Raw genomic sequence first — 19,533 nt, 5'->3', positions numbered from 1 at the left:
CAGTGCCTGAAAAAACGCCCAACGCACCAACAAAAACGCCACATAGAGGGATGCTAGCCCTAATGGGTGAGGATACAAGCCTACTGGTACAGGCTTTACGAGCAGGGATCAGAGCTGAAATAGCTGCAGCCAATATTTCACGTGTGGGAGCCATCCCCTTTCATCGTGCTCATTCCCTCACCCCTCTGCTCGTGGCCATAGGTTGGCCTGCCTTAAATGTATCGCTCCCAAAATGCTTTTGCATCACTGTGTCTTGTCCTGTCATCTATATTCTTAGGTTGCACTGTGAAAAGCTGTAAATCAGGTCTGGGCTACAGTCTATCTTGGAAACAGCAGTGGCAAAATGTGTGTGCGTTGCTGCAAATGTACGGCCACTTCCACGGGCCGCCGTTACCCAGAGCGTAATTACAGCAGAAAAAAACTACTTACAAACCAGCAGTCCACACCGTTTCAATGAACTACAGCCAAGCGCGTGTGCAGCAGCAGCGATTGCTCAGTTAAGAGCCTGGGTAAATAGGCTCTTGCTTATCTAGTGCTGGCACTTTGCAAAGCGATGCTCCCCAGCAACGTGCTCTGCTCCTCTGCAGGAGGGGTATCGTCAGCAAGACGTGGCACGTCCACAGGTGCCAGCGGCTCTGGGGCGCATCCAAGAGCTCGGCCTGACCCCAGGTGAGGAAATGCGCTGCAATTGCACTGAGGTGCATGCACCCATCCTGCACTGATATGCACGCACATATCCTGCGCTGAATGCACGCACGCATCCTGCCCTGCGAGCCTGCCACCCCTCCGCCCCGGGGTGGCGGGCGCGGGCCCTGGGGCAGTGCCCTCGCAGCCCCCCCGCCGTTCCTGCCACCACCGCGCGTTCACAGCCCTCGCTGCAAGAATGAGATTTAAAAAGAGGAGATGACTGCTGGCATCGGAGTCGCATGGGAGATGAGATGGCCAACCAAGTTCATTTTTATTCCAGTTACGACTCAGATTTGTTTGACCTCTTTTGTTATTTTTAGAGCTAGTTTAAATTGGCAAGTCCTATTGTGTGGGAAATTGAACATTACAGAAAAATTCTTTAGTCCTAAATTGGAACAAACAGTTGGAAATTACCAAGAAATTGTATTTCCAAAATCAGTTTTGGAAACATCGAAATGACCTAGTCACAGCAGTTCATCTTCATTTTTATCACTTTGAGTACAGTTTGCCACATGCAGTACATACGTGAGCCTTGGCCTTTATATTACATGTTTTTGCTTTGATTTTCTTGAAACAAGTATTTTTATCCTTTTTTCAAGGATAATTATAAATAAACCAGTGAGTTCCCCCTGAAATATTTCCATTTTGTCACACCAATATTTTCCTATGAAAAACATTCTCTTTGGGAAAAGCAAGCACTGATTTGAATTCGCCTCTCTCGTTGTGCCCCGGTCTGCTGTGACCCGGCCGGAGCTCCCCGGGGAGACACGCCGTCCCCGCCGGCTCCCTGGGAACGGACGGAGCAGCTCGCCCTCTCCTCAGGGAGAAACTGGCTCTGGTTTAAGTAATTCCTCTGATACTGAGCTCTTCGGGGCGAAGCCCTGCGGTGAGTCAGCAGAGTGGTCTGACTGCGCAGCCGGGCCAAGGTGCACACTGCGAAGCCAAATACGGCAAAAGTGTGATGCCAACAGGTGAAAGGGGTTTTTTTCCTTTTCCCGTGGCCACTGGTGCTCTGCCATGAAGCCAGCGCTTCTCACCCGCGAAACGCGCTGGCTGGAGGCTGGTCGCTGGCGGTCACCCCAGCCAGTGGATGCATCATTTGTCTGAGGTGACACGAATTCAGATATTGTGAAAAGAATCGCTTTGGGGTAGGAATTTTCTTCGGGTTGTGCAAGACTCAGTTCAGCGGTGGCAAAATGCTGAGAAGGGCCCGGAGACGGTCTGTGGGCCGAAGTCTCAACAAGTCCATACGCCTCCTCACGGCACTCTAGCCCTGCTGCTTGGAAGCCCAGCCGGGGGGACGCTGGGTCCTGGTGGGTTTCTCCCGACACGGCACAGCTCAACTGGGGGCTTTTGAGCTCGAGTTGAGGCTTGAGTAGCCTAATGCCCACAACACCCGTGTCACAACAGTTTGCTAATGGACCTTTGCCCTTCTGATGATGATCCAGTTGCAAAGTTATACACGTTAAAAACTCCTGTGTTCCCCTCTTCCCTTTTCGTGGGCGCTATTACATGTCATTCAGCAAAATCAGGCAACTTCTCAGTGAGGCTAACTGCTCTGAAACTGCCTTTGGCCTGAGTAAAACAAGATGCAGTTATTAAACCAAGACCATAAATGAGCACAGCTATGGAAAGCAACCACCAGAAAGCCGGCAGGACTAATCAGCCCCCGGGGCTGCCCCCACACGCGGCCCCCCGCCGTGATGCTCAGCTCGGGCACCCTCGTTTCATCCATGGACTTTATATTACCAGACTCCGGCCAACCCCCCGCTTTCCTGAATGACTTAGGGATCTCTCTCTGCTTGCCTAGCTGCATTTCCCTCCTCAGATCCAAAGCTGTCCACGACCCCTTTGGCAAGAAGCACCATCATGCAGCCAGTTGTTACTCTGACAAATGCACTTGGACACGAATTGAGAATTTGGACGTGGGTATGCTACAATTTACTGCGTACCTGCAGGTGCGTGTACACACACCTTTACCGCTAGCAAAAAAAATAAAATAAAGGTGGCTGCCCAACACATGTAGGAGAAAAAAGAAAAGGTGACAAGCACGTTTATGCTACACTTGATACAGCCTTCAAAGCTACAGTCAGAAATGTAGATGAAAAAGTAAAATATCATCTGTGGTGAGTGCTTTATGCCACACAGCGCGCTTCTTGGTGGTGCCTGGCTGGCCGAACCGGCAGAAGCGAGGTGAGCTGTTGTGCCGGTTGCTTTTAGCACAGTTTGGGGGTGGGTGGTGCGGGAGCTGGACGGCAACACAGCCTCTGCCTGCCTCAAGCAGCGGGAGCCCCAGGTTGCGGTGGTGTGTGCAGGCTCCCTGCTGCCCGGAAGAGCTGCCTGGGTGCTGGGGGCTCCCCCAAAATACAGGACAAACAGGAGGGGATGACACAAAGGTTTGTCACACGCGCACATACACGCGTGCTGCCTCTGGGGTACCCACTGCGAGGTGCTGCAGAGCTGGACCATCTTTAAAGTCCTTTTTCTGGACGCCACGTGTTATCTAAGAGAGCAGCTATTTCCCCTCACCCACGTGGACTCCTCATACATTGACCCCCCTTCCCTAAACCAGCCGAGGGGTCCGCATGCCAGCGGCCGCCCTGGGCATGGGTGACATGAGCATCAGGGCCTGGAAATGAGATTTGCCCTAGATCCCGTTATTTTGAGCCCCACTTAAATTTAAGAAATATTCAACCTCATGCAAGGCCTAGTCCACAAAGGCTTGTTTTCCTCACGGATCTAAAAATTCCTAGGTGCAGGCACAGCTATTTTCCATCTTGCTGAAGGGAAATGAAGGCCCCTTCCAAACTGTGAGGGTTCCTAAGTCTAAGGCTCAGTCGGTCCTTCCGAATTCACACCGCCTGTGTCGCCAGGCTCCATTTCGCCCTGCTGGGCTTAGAGCTACTGCTGCATTTGAGAAAGGCAACCATAGCGTTACGGATCAGATCCTCCGTTTGTTTTGGTAAGAATGAGTCCAGGACTCAGTTTTTACCGAACGCCGGTCACTGCTCATTCACTGCTCGGAGCAGGAACCGGAGGAAGGCACAACTTCCATGTTCTTGCTGCAGCAGATTTCTTTGCCAGGAAAAACGTTTTTACGCATTTTTTGTGTTTTAACGGTTGCTATTCCTACATTATCTATTCTTGAGATTATTTCCTGTGGGAAAGATTTAATACTTTTAATTCCAATAATATTTTTAGTAACAGTTGCTATTTTCTGCCAGTGTTTCTGTATTTTGGGATAGAACCAAATTATATGTTCTAAATTCCCTTTTTCATTGCAGTTTCTCCAGGAAAGCTTTAGGGCAGTTATTTCATACCTCATCAGCTATAGGGAAGAGAACAGAATTTTCTTAAGTTTATGAGAGTGATTTTCCATCAAGTTACAGGCTAGAGCCTTGCTTCCTGCACAGTTAATTTCATTCTTCCATTTCCATTTAAAAGTCAAATGCTTTTCTCCCTCATTTAGCTTTCATGTTATTCAAGCTAGGTACCTGTTTATAACTTCTACTGCTAGTTCTTTTGCATTGAATTAGGAATAAAATTGCTCATCAAGAATTGTTGCTACTTCTTGGCAAATTTGGCCACACTGAAGAATATAGATGTGAAAGGCTGCAAAAGCCCTTTCTGTTTCTGTGACGCTGTCAACGCCGCAGTATGAAGTTACCATGCTGAAAAGCATAATCCCTTAAACTTTCTGAAAATTGTTTAGGCTGGTGTACATAGAAGAAATGCTGTTACTGTGCACGTGTGTCTTTGCTGAAACCCAGGAATGAAATTCGTGTCTCACCGAAATCAGCAGGAGGTTTCACCATTGACTTTGTGAAGTCAGGATTGCAGCCCAAATGTTACCTCTTACTAATAACGCTTGCAAACAGACTCCTGACTTTGAATCAGGAATAAATATATGAAGAGCTCTTTTTTAAAAGCAAGAGCCTTTTTAACTAACATTACATTGTCACAACTTCTTGAAAGAGAATATTGTATGTTTTTTGTACGAAGTTTGGGAGAACTGGGAATGCTTAGAGCCAGACCCAGCACCTGGCATATTGGTTACCTGGCCAAGTGCCCTAAAATTTCCTCCCAAGTTTCTATTTACCCCTGAAATGTGCAAGAAGGATTACCCCTGAAATGTGCAAGAAGGTTGTGAGCCTTCTACAGACAGTGTCATGTAAGTTGAAAAGACTCATCTCCCAACTCAGTTCTTCTTTATGTGAAAGGGGAGCTGGATTTTGTCCTCTGCAGCACAGATGTTAAATGAACGGTGTGTTAATTGTGGAACCACCTGTTTCTTTCTGGGCTAGTTTCTCGTTTTGCTCCATCTCCAGGACTCTGTATTTGCAGGTGAACTGCTGATGCTTCAAAAACGTATCAGAGGCAACAGCCAGAGGTGGACACCTATTTGCAATTGCCCTGGCAGATTGAAAAAGTGATTGTGTTGAATTTTGTGCTATCTATGGACTTTGTCATACCACAGTAAGTTTTAACTGGGAATCCTGCCCCTTCTTCTCAGGGCACACGAGCATAGAGAAGAAATCGTCTTAACGCACCCAGAGACCCTACACCAAATGATGGGAGAGAGAGAAGGTTTGGGCCTCATGCTTACAACTCAAACCTACCATTAACATTACAAACAAACCCCTTAGAGAGGCAGGGATCATGCTTTTCAAGAACACGTAATGCATTTTAGATTTCGATTCAGATTTTTAATAAATTGTGCCAGTAGAAGCTTTCAAAGGCAATGATATATCAATAAATAACAGTTAAATTGAGTTCCTGAGAAAGAACCTACCACATGAAAGAATGTCAGATAGATGTAAATAACAAAAATGGCATTACTATATAAAAAAGCAGTAATACTGAATCTTACATGAACTGTCACAACACAAGCACTGCATACCTCAGAACATTCCTTTCATACAAATGTAAACAAATACACAATCATTTTTGTTTAGTTTAGGCTGATGAATTTATATGTTGTTGCTTAGATATCTAAACAATGGATAGGATACGATATGCTAAAACATTAAGGAATAATACGTGGAATAATATATGGAAAAAATAATGAAGCTCCAGATTTAAAAATAAAATAAAGCAAAAACACATTAAAGGAGTGTTCTCCTCAAATGTTATTATGTCAATCACTTTAAATAGGACTGTTACACTAATCTGAATTAAGGATTTTTGTGTGTGTTTACTTATTTAGTTATATATAATATATATGCAAATATGTATGGCTTAATTATCTTTAGTATTTTGATATCACCTTGAATAATTTTCACTTATACATACAAGAAAAATGCATATTTCAACACAGTTAAGAACTGATATTTCAAAGTACACCTATAATTTGACAGAAATGAAGGACTATCGTGCTCCATCACAGCAACATTTTAATCAAAAGAGACAACAGGACAGAATAACTTTTGAGCAATGCCAACATTTTCAGATGTCAGTGCCTAAAACATTGGGATCCTCAATGGATACCCAGTCAGTCATGTACAGGGACGTGTGTTTAGAAAAGCCAAGTGCCTCCTGGTTGCACAGAAGCCAATAGAGCTGCATGCACTCGACATCATTTATAAAACCAGTCTCATCTCACTTAGGACCTCAGAAGCCAATAGAGCTGCATGCACTCGACATCATTTATAAAACCAGTCTCATCTCACTTAGGACCTCAGTAGGCTATAGGGGCGCAGTTTCAGACAATCTGTTTTGAAGATGCTGAGCTACATATGTTAGTATAGGTGCTCTGCATTACCGATAATATTGAACAATGAACGCTGTGCTGTACGCTATGTGAATGAGCCAGATCTAAACTGCTGCCACAAATTAGCCTTGTAGTAATTGTCTTGCTATTGATCCTTGGTGGGGAAACGTGTGTGCCGATGATACGCGTTTACTAAAATGATCTATTACATCAGACCACAAAATCACTATTCAATTATAACCTTTGCAATCTGTTTTACAAAATTAATATCGGATACAATCATAAGAAGAAACCATCCACACAATACATTATCAACACACTGTTTAAAATGGTCTAATTTTAGACCCTTAGTAAAAATGGATCCACAGGACCTGCCTGTGAATGGCAAGAAAAGGCCATTTCAAATAGAAAAACACTGCTCATGCAACATTCTTCACACACTAGACAATGAAATCACACCCAAATTGTCACTTGCTCACACTTTCTATTACACTCCAATAAGCAGAAGGAAATAAAGCAGCTTTAAGGTTATGTCACAATTTTGAAATGTGGAAAATACACATAATAACAAAAAACATGGTGCGAATACAATAGCATCAGTAAATTTAGAAAATCAGAGAGCAGAGTTTTCTTTTTTCTTTTTTTCTTTCTTACATTATTGCACAGAGACCTCTCATCACATGTTCTTCAGCTTTATGCATTTTCCTAAATGTGAAATAAGTGCTATGGATAAAATAAAAATGTAGAAAAGAAGAACAGCAGCATGATTTGTCAAAGTTAATCCCTATAATTTAGTAGGAAAAAATCCCCTGCTATAAACAAAATATAAGTGCTCTTTATTCATTTAAAAAATAATGCTGACAGTTGCGGAAGTTTGTATATGTTAATCAGAGTAGGGGGAAGCTGACCTCAAACAAAAATAGGCCTAGAAAGGATAGACTGCTGGCCTTACAGATTTTGGTGAAGACCAGGATTTCAAGTGTAATTATCAACAGTTATTTACAGTAAAACTGACCTGAACTTTCAAGAGTGCCATTTTTAGGACCTGGCCCTGCAAACTTTTAACTCCCCAGGATGATTTCAGCCTCAGCTGAAGGCACACCTGAGCAAGGGTTGCAGGAACAGCTCCTAAAGGATCAGTTAAAGGCCCTTCTGGATTTGAGATTAGAATTATCTGGAGTACTCTATACAATAATTTACACATATACAGGCTGACAAGCTCCAGTCTGATCCACCACATCTTTGTCTTCCACATCAGATTTCTCAGACTGGCCAACTTCCATTCCAGAAGGTTTGGGGTATCTGAACGGATACCCGTTGTCATCAAAGAACCTCCGGAAAGTAAATTCGTAGAAGGCATGTTCTGTGTGTTTGCTATTGGAAGAGGCTAATGGATCCCATGTCCTGGTACTATCACCACTAGTGTCATTCCAAGGACTTTCTTCTTCAACCGGATCGAAGTTTGAAGTGTCCATTGGATGGCTGATCTTTGGAACATAGGGAGCTGGCTGCCTACGGATATCAGTAGAGAAGTCCATAGAGTGAAAGAAAGAATGAGCCTTAATATCATCTGCTCCATTTCTTCCAAGTCTGTCCTCAGCAGCACAGCAGAGTTTTGTGATGAGATCAGTTGCCTCAGAGCTTAGCTTGATCTGGGAGGGAATGTGCAGTGTGCTTTCCCAATTTATCACCTGAAGATGAAAAAGATATTACATAACTTCTAATTCTCAGAATGGAGTTTTTCTGATTATCAACACTAATGCTACAGTATACACATAACTAGTCAATTCACAGTCTGGATATTTATTTTAGAGGTTCAAGAATCCAATGATTAGATTGCATTAGCTGTCAACAGATGTCTTTAGTGAATCAAGAAACACTTCTGGATAAGGGATAAAAGAAGAAAATCCATTGAAAAAGTGCTAATTCCCTCTTGAATGCTACCATGGCCAGATTTGAGAACACATTCAGTTTAAGAATTACTGATATGATTTCATTTAGTCTTGAAAATGTATACTAGGAAAAGTGGACGATATACATTCTTTCTAATAAAAAACTATTGCTTGACTTTGAAACACTCACATTGCCAACTGAGATTATTGCTGATATATCAGGTTACTCAAATCTGATGGGCACCTTAAAGAAGTTAGATGGATGACCTTGTGCTTAACAAAATGGAATTGTGCTGAGAAGATTCATAAAGCTAATATCTCTCTGTGCTGTTGGACATGTCAGCTCTGATTTGACTTTCAAAATCTTCACTGAATAGGAAAGGAACAGAACTAGGAAAAATCAGGCCTTGTAACCACTACATCTTACTCTAGTAAAACAAATAGGGATGGGTCTGTGCGTATGAGAAGGGAAGGGAAAAGGTTAACATTTCCCTATTAGAGACTGGAATTTTGCTTCAACTTACCTTCAGCTGGGTTTCTGTGGGTGTAGGAGCCAGAAAAGGAGGCTGCCCCACTAGCATCTCAAAGAGGATCACACCAACACTCCACCAGTCACAAAGTTGAGTGTATCCTGAAAGGCAAGTGAAAAGGTTGTCGTCCACTAACCAAGGAGAGCATGTATAGAGCTATTGTTTCTTCTTGCAATTAAATATCAAAACACAGGGCACAGGTTTCTGTCTTTTCTCAAACAATTTGTGACCTAAAATAAAGGACTTGCAATTCATCTTCATCAAAAAGCATCTTCTGCTTGCTGACCTAAATTCTACTGCTCTTAGTGAAGATCTAATTCCAGTGTCCAGGAATCACTCTGAATATATTTAATTCACAACGAAAGTGAGCGAGGAAATCACATAACTGGAAAGAGTAAAGTTTTCTCACAATGTTTCACAGCTGCATTGCTACACAGCACAACCTGGCCCTCAAAGAATAGCAAAAAGGCTTGCTGACTGATGTACCCCCCGGTCTGGTGGAGGTGACAACAAGGGTTTGAAACACTGCTCAAGGACAAAGTCTGGCTTTAGAAACAGAAGAAAGCCACAGAAGACTTTCTGAGCAAGTTCCATGCAGAGGAACAACTTCAACCACTTAATTGCTGAGACAAGACAAATAAGGTATATGTTTGAAATCTACACAAGTACTGGAAGACTTAAACACTGATTTCAATGGAGATTTGTGTCATCAGATGATCTGGGTATAATCTGAAATCTCCTGAACTCAGGAAGAGTCCAGAGGACTTAGGACAAGGCTTGCAGACAACTCTGAGCATCTGATCTCCTCACTACAAGATTCAGTGATCGTGTCTGTTCTGCAGAGACAGCCACCCAGTACTGTCTAAATTCCCCAAGTTGAGCTGCTGAATGCAGGGTGTCCACTGTAAATTGTGAAAGACTACTTGTTGAGTTTCCCTCAGATTCTGGCTGGGAATCTGGAGGAGACGTTTCCACATGTTGACATCATCCACATTTAAGCGGCTTGTGTGAATCACTCATTCAGAACCATCAGTTGGCTATTCACTGGCCTTTGTAAACTCACTAGTGGTCAGAGTCATATTTCACGAGCACAGATTATCTGCTTTATATTTGAGAAATACCACTGCCAACATCATCTGACACATTTAATAGCAGTCTCATTCAAAGCTTCAAAGCGAAGAGCACACAGCAGCAGCACCACCACCCTCAATGTCAGCAACGCTGATATTATTAAGCAGAGCATGTAGAGAAATTTGTTCTCCTTAATCTGAATTGTCTGTGGACTACAGAATGACAACTTTCCAAAGCAGTGATCTTATTTAAGGCAAAAAAAAAGTATTTCAAAGTGTCAGTGTTCATTTAAACAGGAGAAAAACACAGGTCATCTACCTTTACGAAGCAGGACTTCAGGAGCAATATAATTAGGAGTTCCAACTAACGAGTGGGCGAGGCATCTCTGATGCTGCTTCTTAGCTCTTTGTTCCAATGTCTTCAGCCTATCTCCACATCTACAGTTGGATGCATCATCCCAAAGATCACTGGGCTCCATGCTGTCTTGTCTGATATGGCTCCCTTTCAAAAGGGAGAGAAAGTTTACATTCATAGTTATAAAACACACCAAACAAAGAGAAACATTTATCTAGATCTAATTCTGTCATCTTCTGCTTTCACCAAATAACATTTAAACTTCAAACCCAAGGCATCTACTTCCTCCTTCCCCTTCACAATTGATTTTCCATAAGCAGCAAAATGTGTCTGTCTCAGCACAGGGAAGCATACTCCCATAAGGAAGATACAGAGCAACAGTATATGTTTAGATTAGTTATACCAATTCTTTATGGCCTTTTTGTCAATACACTCCAATACTCCTCAATGGCATGCACAGGAGGTGCCAGGATTACTTTAAACCTGCAATTGAGTTCTTTCACCATCACAGAGACCCTCCAAACAAGTATGAACTGAAAAACTGCTGCTCCTGCATCAGTCAGCTAAATGAACAGTATTGGAATTAAACAGTATTGGAAATAAAGGACCAGAAACAAACTAATTGAATGAGTCAATGAAAGACAGACCAACGGACACACACTACCTCTCTTTTCCAAAATCAAACATTTCTGCCACACTTTGTTTCAACACCAAGTAATGCAACACCACCACAAATAAAGCCCCCAAACACTACCTTTCTGATAGTATTTTGAATTGTGAGTCCACCTGAATCCAGTACACAGTCCAAAGTCAGTCAGTTTGATATGCCCATCCAGGTCTATCAGAATGTTGTCAGGCTTGATGTCTCTGTGAATAAATCCCATTTTGTGTACACTCTCTATAGCCAAAGTGAGCTCAGCGATATAAAATCTGGCCAGACGCTCTGGAAAGACCTCCATCCGAATCAGCAGACTCATCATGTCCCCACCAGGGATGTAGTCCATCACAAAGTACAAGTTCTCTTTATCTTGGAAGGAATAATAGAGTTTAACCACCCACTCATTGTCTGCCTCAGCAAGTATATCCCTTTCCGCTTTGACATGAGCCACCTGGTTCCGGTTTAGTACATCTTTCTTTCGCAGGGTTTTCATGGCATACAGGGCATGGGTATCCACTTTGCAGGCCAGGCATACTTCTCCAAACGCGCCAATACCTAGGGTCTTGATTTTCACAAACATAGATTTGTCCATTTTGGCCCTTTTAAGTCTGTTGTAGTTGGACTCCTTTTGGTAGAGAATTTTCCTCATTTGTTCCTGTTCTGCTTCACAAAGGCCAGCCTTTATAAGGTAAAAACAAACCACAAGAGCTAGTACTGTTATATTCATAGCATGAGAACAATAAACTAGCATTTCCAAAGCACATTACTACAAAAAATTAGCCAAGAACCAGAAAAGCTATATTCATATGAGATATACTCTCCCTTCTGTCTGTAGAGGTACTTCTGAAATACCTGCAGATTCCCTGCAACTAGCTTGTTACCTGAATTTGCTATATGTGAGATTGGTCAAGAGGCATGGGGCAGGGAGAAGAGTAAAACAGAACAAACCTGATCATGGGATTTGATTGCATCTTTCAAATGTGCACGTTGCCACTGCAATCCATTGTATGCATGTACGTCGCAGTACAGCTTAAATTAAACAGAAACGTAAATCTAGATGCAGCAGCCCACTTTATTAACTGATGGTTCTCCAGGGCAACTCACTCTAACACTAGTTATGTTGGCTGGCTGTTGGCTTTTGTGTGGCAGTTAAGGAGCTGTTTTTGAACTGCACATTCCTAAGTATCTTGGGAACCCTCTTCTTCAGAAGCCATTTCTCTTCCTCTGTCATACACAGCCTCCACTCTAAAGCTTTCTAGATTCTCCTGATCTTCTTTTCAATAAAACTTCTCCTTTCTCCATCCTAAAATACATACATATAATCCTCAGCTCTGGCCTTCCCCCAGCCACTGCAGCCCAGATCTATGTCCCCTTTAAAGGTACTATTTCCCTTCTGCATCTAACCTCTGACAAAGCTGACTTGTCCAGCCACCTCTTGTCCCCCCAGAGCCTAAAACTAACCACAAGTAACATTTCACATGGCTGCACAAGAGACTTCTTGGGAAAGGAGAGGAGATGAAGCATCCAGATGGGCTTTTCCTCCTTCAGGATGACATCTGCACACTGTCGTCTTTAGCCATCCCCTCTCCCAAAAGCCACTGCTGGCCTCCACCAGCGGAGGCCCTTGAGCTGAATTGCCCTTGAACTGCCCTTGAGCAGGCTAGAGGCTCAAGCATACGCCTACAGAGCTGCTCCTTAGATCGATTTTTTAATTTCACATCTATAGTCTAGGCCTTTTAAAGATGAATGTGGGGGCAGTCAGAGTATGCAGTGAGATCCCCATAGTTAAAAAAAAAAGAACTCCGGATGAATAAAGAAGGATTGAGGAGGTCTGAGAAAACCTGCAGAACAGGTAGGATGAATTTTCAGACTGAAAGCAAAAGCCAAATCAAAAAAAGTCACATTTTTTAAAATGTAAGGAGAGTGCATCAATCAGTGATAAAGGAAGCGTTTATAGTTTTAAGGGAAAATAACTAGTGTTCTTGGTTAATTCCAGAATGATGGGATATTCAGATAGCCAAAATCTCCTGAGTTCATTCAAAATCTCCTGAGTGTTACTCCAGCTAGTGATGAGGTTGCTAAGGGAAGGAATTGTTTTTGTTTATACTTGAATCGTCTCTGAATTATGAAGTGAAGGAAAGCTGAAGAGCCAGAAAAGAGAACTAATGCAATTCATTGCTGATTTACTTCTCTAGAGATCATTCCCTGACTATCTCCATCTCAAGAAAATATTCACTAAATCCAAGCAATGCAACATAATCTGTATGTGCAATGAGGATAAACTATTAACTGTAACTAAATTGCTGACCTTTCAACAGATTTTAGAAGCATATTTGTTTAATTTTAACTTCAACAAACAAACCATTGAGTATTCCACAGCAAGGTGAGCATCACATTAATTGCTTCTGGAAATCAACTGTGCTAGAGAAGATTTGGTATTTAATTATTATCCATGCAATATCCATGCAATAATAATAGCTTCCCTTAGAGTTTATCCTTAAATACAAAAGGAGACTAGTCCTGTCCTAGTCATATTTGGGAAAAAAAAAATTTCACATTAAAAACAAAACTACCACAGCAATCATCAGAACTTGGTAGTTTTGTTTTCAGCAGCCTTATCAGTGAATCAGTTTAGGTTTAAGAGCTACAATCAGGCATGAAAGAAGCTCTCGCTCAAAGTGCACCTCACTAAGACCAACTTCTAGACCAAGTTCCAGCAAGGGTTCCAAGATCATTTCAAGCTGGCTGAGATAAGATTATCTGAATTCATTTATCCATATTCATCTAAAAAGATGGCACAGTGAGTTGGCTGCCAAATTAAACCAGGGTTTTGGTGAAGGAGTGCATTGCTAACATGGAACTGATAGAAAGAACTGGAAAAAAAGAAAATGTTTTTCAGAGTTTTGCAAGGGCTGCAGAAGTGTTGCCAGTGTTACTTTGGCCCCAGACTTGCCTTCTGAGTTCTTGCCTAAGCAAACCCAATACTTTCCTACTATGAGGCTTTTTGCTTTGTTTAACTTTTTTGGTATGAAGATATATTACTCCATTTCTCAGGCTCCTCAAACCGCCTCAAACAGCCTCCAAAATCTGCATCCAGCCTTCTAAGTGAAAATAGCCTGATAAAGGGAGGTGCTGTGCACCTATTAGTTCAGGGGAGCCTTCCCTTAGAAACTTTTAGGATGACTAAAAATAGTAATAATCAATTTGACCCCATCAGCTTTCATTATAACAAAACAAAAATTACTTTAGCCATTTCTTGCTCCAATTGTAATCTTCTGTTAATTTTTTGCTGGTAGGTCTTTATGACGTTTTCTACATGTTGCTCCATGTAGAACTTGAAGGCAAATGGTGAGTAACTCTTAATCCGTGATTCTCGCTTTTCCTCATCTTTGCCATTTTTTCGCACAGGCACTGGAGATGTCTGAATCTGCTTTTTATCCTTGCCTGGTTTGTCAGCTTTGGTGTTCTTGCTGCTTTTGTCATTTCGCTCACAGTTCTCCTCAACCTTATTGCACGTTGAATTGGAGACTACACGGAGAGTCTGCTCTACACCCATGCATAAGCAGTTGATATCAAACTGCTCAGAGCTACTGGGAAGTAACAAATGCTTGGGATATGGTGGTGGTGGACACCGCAGTTCCTGATTACTGTAATCCACATCTAGTTGGTAGGCATTAGCTGCTCCAACAGGTGGGACATGCTGCTCAATGATCTCTAAGCCGTCCACAGCTGGTGCCTGTGCAGGTAACCAGCCAGGATGGGAAGGTCCTACTGCAGTCTGAGGTTCAGGTCTCATCACTCGCATGCTCTTCACTGGCTGGAGAATATGCGCAGATGTGACTGCCGTGATGGTATTTGGAGATGTAATTGAAGGATCGGGCTTGCCTGGAGGAACCTGTCTTATAGATACAGTCACTTGTGGCTGTTGCTGGTGGTTGTTGAAGGAGTTTGTTCTGCTTGGCACTGTGGCATCTGGTCTGAAGGATACATGTTGCCGTGGAGATGTTTCTATTCCTGGGTTTTGCAAAGAATCCCGGCGTGATGGTGTTGCTGCCTGCCACTGCTGAACTTGAGGATTATTCATGTCATAGAGGTCCATGTTTAGGCTATTTCTAGATGGAGTTAACAGATTCTGTGGTGGACTGTCTGAAAAATCATTAGCAAATGCTGGACCTCTGGATATCACATGCATTTGATGAGAGGAAGGGCTTGTCTGTTTGTGGTGAGAATGTGATATATACAGGCTTGCTGGTGCCTGCTGAAATGCATGACCAGAGTTATTTTGAACAACCGCCCCTTTATTTGGGAGATTAGCATATCCTCCCTCCTGCTGCATCTTGTTTTGGAAGGATGGACTCCGCTGAACACCATACCCCATAGGTTCCCCCTGCACCATCATATGCTGCCTACTGTAATGTGGGCTGTTGGAGCCATGGGAGGCCTGCAGCTGCAAGGCTTGGCTGCTGTGATTAGCCACTGGATAATTAATCACAGAAGATTCGATATTTGCAGAGTATGTTTTCTGCTGATGGCTTGTTGGTGTGCTGTGAGTGCCTACTCCGGATGGTCTCTGTATGGGAGCATTCATGGCCGTAGACTGCGAAGCAGAGATTAAATAGTCCATGTATGGCCTTGGAACGTCAGTAAGCATATTCGCACCTTCTGCTCCAAAGCCTGTCCCTTCATAGGCTGCATTACTGATCTGATGGTAGGACGGAAAAGATTCATTTGATCCTTCAAAGCTTGGCCTGCGGGTTACATTATTTGGCACAATACCCTTTCCTTTATAGAAAGAACACAGAAGAATGTTAGGAAACAATTCAGGTGAACCAACTACGTTATATTACTCATCCATCTGCACATTATATACACACATATACTACGTAGGGAGTATGGGTTATAAAAAAATCCTGCAAAACCTAAATTAAGCACCATGAACATTTGAAGTGATGAGTGCCAAGTATTACTACTGATAACAAGCTACTGGCCCACAGTACTCTTCATGCCAGGAATCATTGGGGAGTTCTACCAAATAATGAAAATAGAAGCACAAATTCCTTAATTATGAAATCATCAGATTATACTACAGCCTGGGTTTAAAAGCTGGAAAAGGTGGACCAGCGTTAGCAGTCATTAAGCACAGAGCAGGGGGTAAAGCACTGCACCAATGGGAGGGAAAAAAAGCTCCCTAAAGGAGTGTCAATACAATTTAAAGTCACCACTATTACAAGCTACCAGGAGGTCACATACTATATATCTTCTGTACAGTGATCTCACTGTTCACAATTCTCTGTTCCACCGTTCTCAGAAATCCTTGTATCTCTCCCCTTCATTTACAGCAAAGGCATCCTGCACCTTATCCTGTCCTCTTTCCAAGGTGTGGGACACTGAGCATCCCCTCATATTACTCATCTTCCTTCTACTTGGGAGGCAAATCTTTCAGAGTGTCAACATGTTAATCTTGGCTTGAAGAATGCGCAGAGTGAGTAACACTCCTACACTGGAAGCGTTAATGGCACTTTTGATGAGTTCTTTGATCTGTGGACAAATCGCAGGTGTATTTAGCAGGTGTTTAGTGCTGGCTGTGCTAAACATACAATGGAAGACTCTGTGCAGTCCCCATTTTTTTGTTCCCCCCCTCTGGTTCTTCAGCTATCACAAATCATCAGGACTTGGCCTACTTATGCCTAAACAATTACCTTTTAAAACCTTGACTTCATAAGGTCTGCAAGATAGTCATATTGTGCTAACAGGTTTGCATAGTGGGTTGCGAGCTTTTCCAATTATTTGCATTACAACATGTCCCAGTTTGGCCAGATAACGTAAGTATGGCAGCATACGTAAGCACACCTGTGCACTACCCACCTGCATACACACAAGCTCTGCTATATACAGACATGCAGGGACATGCACATCATTAAGACAGGTCTATGTACCATCTCTACACACCGAAGCAGCTGCCCGCACACTAAGGAACAATGTCAGAAACCGTTTTTGAAATGTAATCAAATTGGACAGATAATCACTGTTCCTTGAAGTGAAGACTACAATCTGCAGCTCTTTTTCCTATGACAACGCAAGGCCCTGCTTACCACGGCTTGGACTGGTAACAGTACTGCCAACAGCTAATGTGTTGAGACACAATGAGATGCATTGATGAGGTTGTGTCAATCCAAAGCACCCTAAAATGTTGCTACTCGGGCCTAGAAACGGAAGGCAGCCCCTTATATGAACCATGCAGCATCTCTGTCAGCAGGATTCATACTGAGTCTCAGCTGTAAACAGAGTTTGTTTTCCCCTACCAGCGGCAATGAAGGAAAGTAGTAGCAATAACTGTCCTCCTTTGGGACACATATTTCAGCTGTGCAAGTAATCTTGCTGATATCAAGAGAGATATGACCTCCACCTCCTAGATTTGTATACCAGTAAGTCTGTTCTGGTCTGACTAAAAAATATTTGGATCTGCAAAGATACCAAATGTGGTAGTTGCAAATGATTTTTTGTTCACACATTCCCATCCAACACAACAAATGTTGTGACTGTATCTGTCGCCTGTGAAGGGTTTTAGATCAGCATGTATTTCAGCAACTGTAGTCATAAGATAAACTATTTTAATATATATTCTCTGTCCCACAGTAATATCTGATAAGTTTTATTTGAGTCTTGTCTGTACACTAAAATTCTTGTGAGCTTTACTATTAAAGTTTTCATACACCAATATAGAAAATTCAAAAGCAAAAGTTCTAAACTCTCAAACCGCAAGTGAAGAAGTTCCCAGGGAGCCTTACATGACATCACCTGCAGGAGACCTACACTGTCCTAGCACAAGCAATCTAAAACAAAACTAACCAATATGATTTTGCAGTACCTCAAGCATGACATGTTACATGACATTACATGACATGTGAGTTTTGCATTCTAAGTATCCCAAAAGTAAAGACAGCTCTTCAGCTTGAAAGGTTCAGCATTCAAAATAGCTGAAGTAGTTCAATTATTTAGAAATCTGCATGCAGTGGAGATGCTCAGAAAGCAAAAACAAAAGCAAACTGAAGACAACTGGGTAATTAAAACTCTATCCTGGAAAGACTAAAAAAAGTTCAAAACAGATTTTTCAACCCTTTCAGAGGAAATGTATGTTTTTTAGGACTGGATGTGTTCCTTCAATTGAAGGAATAAAGGCTTTATATTAGAAAGCAAAACACAATTCAGTAAGTCTGTCAAAAATATTTTAAACTCTCCTTAAAGTCCAGCTGAGGCCACATTTGTACATGCACTATGAAAGAGCTCTCCAAACGGCAGCAGTGCAGACAGGCCTTCTTTATCTGTCAGGTGGCCATCCTGCAGGAAAAAAAGCCTAGGAAACATCCTCTCCTCAGGCTTTTCCAGAGTTTCCCCAAATAATAAAACAGGAAGACCACGACTGGTAGAAAGGGTAGCAGAGCTGCTCCCTACAAACAGTCACGCACCATTTGCCACCACATTTGAAGCTCCATTCCTTGGAGCGACTACTTTGGAAATGAGGTCTTTCCCCTCTTCCTTTTTCCCTTTATGTGGCTGCCCTTGGGTCTCTCCAAGAAAGAAGTGGCCTTACTGAAGAAATCCCTTTCCAAGGATTTTTGTTTGTAAACTGAATGGGCATTTTATTCCCCAGCTTTCCTCATTTCTGGCCATGCCTCTCTGTCAACTTTCCCAAATTTAATGTGTTTTCCAAAACAGATTTTCAATTTGATCAGGAGGCAAGAAGGAAGATGCTGCTAAGGTGACCAAGATGAGAAAATTGGTGTGTGGAAATCACTTGCACTCAGTAAACTCAATTTATGACTGTACTTGGAGGGTTTTACTATTGTAATAAGACTTGGTTTGAATGGATTTTGTTAGCATCAACTACTCCAACACAGACAAGCCTTTAAAAGCCTAAATGTTGCAGCTGACGCAAGAGAACTTTCACATCCTACAAAACAGCCCCCTCACAGCAGCTCTCCAGCCCACTCAACCCTTCTTCCACTAACCCCTCCGTAGCATATAACCCTACATGACTCCACAGGTTCAACCACTTAGAGGATGGTAATTTGCCTACTCGGCCAATTTTTAAAACTGAAAGACTATAAAAGTAACAAACTCTATCCAAACTCGAGTGTATCCTGATCATAAATCAAATGCATTTGGCAGTGCTCTAAGTGCATACTAATGTCTGAATGCAAACAACTCTTGCAAGGTCTTCTGTCTGTAGTGGTTTGGTGTTTACTGATGAGACATATGCAGGGCCTGAATGTTCCCATTTGCTAGTTTACATGAAACAAGGCTGAAGGAGGCTAGCAGGAATGAACAGCAAAGCTTCTGTCATCTTGGCCCAAGCTATTGCTGCAGTGTGCTTACAAAGGTGTCAACATTAACGAATTCCTGGGAAGTGAGCTATCTCACAACTCCATAGTAACTACCTATGTGCCAGTTTTTACTTTCTGGTAAACTTGAGGTGGTTGACTTGACTTGCACGGAAGGACAAACTTCCTGCTTTGTGTTTAGGAAGGTGGAGTAAGAACGTGCACATGGACGCTTCTTGCAAAGCAGGTGACTTGTGTTCAGCTTCCAGCCCAGCTCACCTTGCCATGTTCATGTGACTGTCTCCTACAA

At 42.5% G+C, this 19,533-nt stretch overlaps 1 protein-coding gene across 2 annotated transcripts in view; it reads right to left on the bottom strand.

Moving 5' to 3' along the window:
* Window positions 1-5,371: 5,371 nt before the first annotated feature.
* The window catches only part of LATS2 (large tumor suppressor kinase 2), a 51,023-nt gene continuing 36,861 nt past the window's right edge, over window positions 5,372-19,533 (bottom strand). Inside the window, exons 4-9 of one of the 2 annotated variants that reach the window (XR_010387310.1) lie at window positions 14,147-15,684; window positions 10,999-11,581; window positions 10,209-10,391; window positions 8,814-8,920; window positions 6,364-8,088; window positions 5,372-6,296 (exon numbers count right to left, since the gene is read on the bottom strand). Coding sequence is in view for 1 of the 2 variants with exons in the window: in XM_026108890.2 (XP_025964675.2) it covers window positions 7,594-8,088; window positions 8,814-8,920; window positions 10,209-10,391; window positions 10,999-11,581; window positions 14,147-15,684 (2,906 nt within the window). In the remaining variant the exon portion in view is untranslated. Of the gene's footprint in view, window positions 8,089-8,813; window positions 8,921-10,208; window positions 10,392-10,998; window positions 11,582-14,146; window positions 15,685-19,533 lie in introns of both variants that reach the window. The other variant, XM_026108890.2, reaches the window with a different exon arrangement.

Source organism: Dromaius novaehollandiae, chromosome 1 (genome assembly GCF_036370855.1).
Source record: "Dromaius novaehollandiae isolate bDroNov1 chromosome 1, bDroNov1.hap1, whole genome shotgun sequence".
NCBI lineage: Eukaryota > Metazoa > Chordata > Aves > Casuariiformes > Dromaiidae > Dromaius > Dromaius novaehollandiae.
This window is presented reverse-complemented; position numbering and strand designations above follow the sequence as displayed.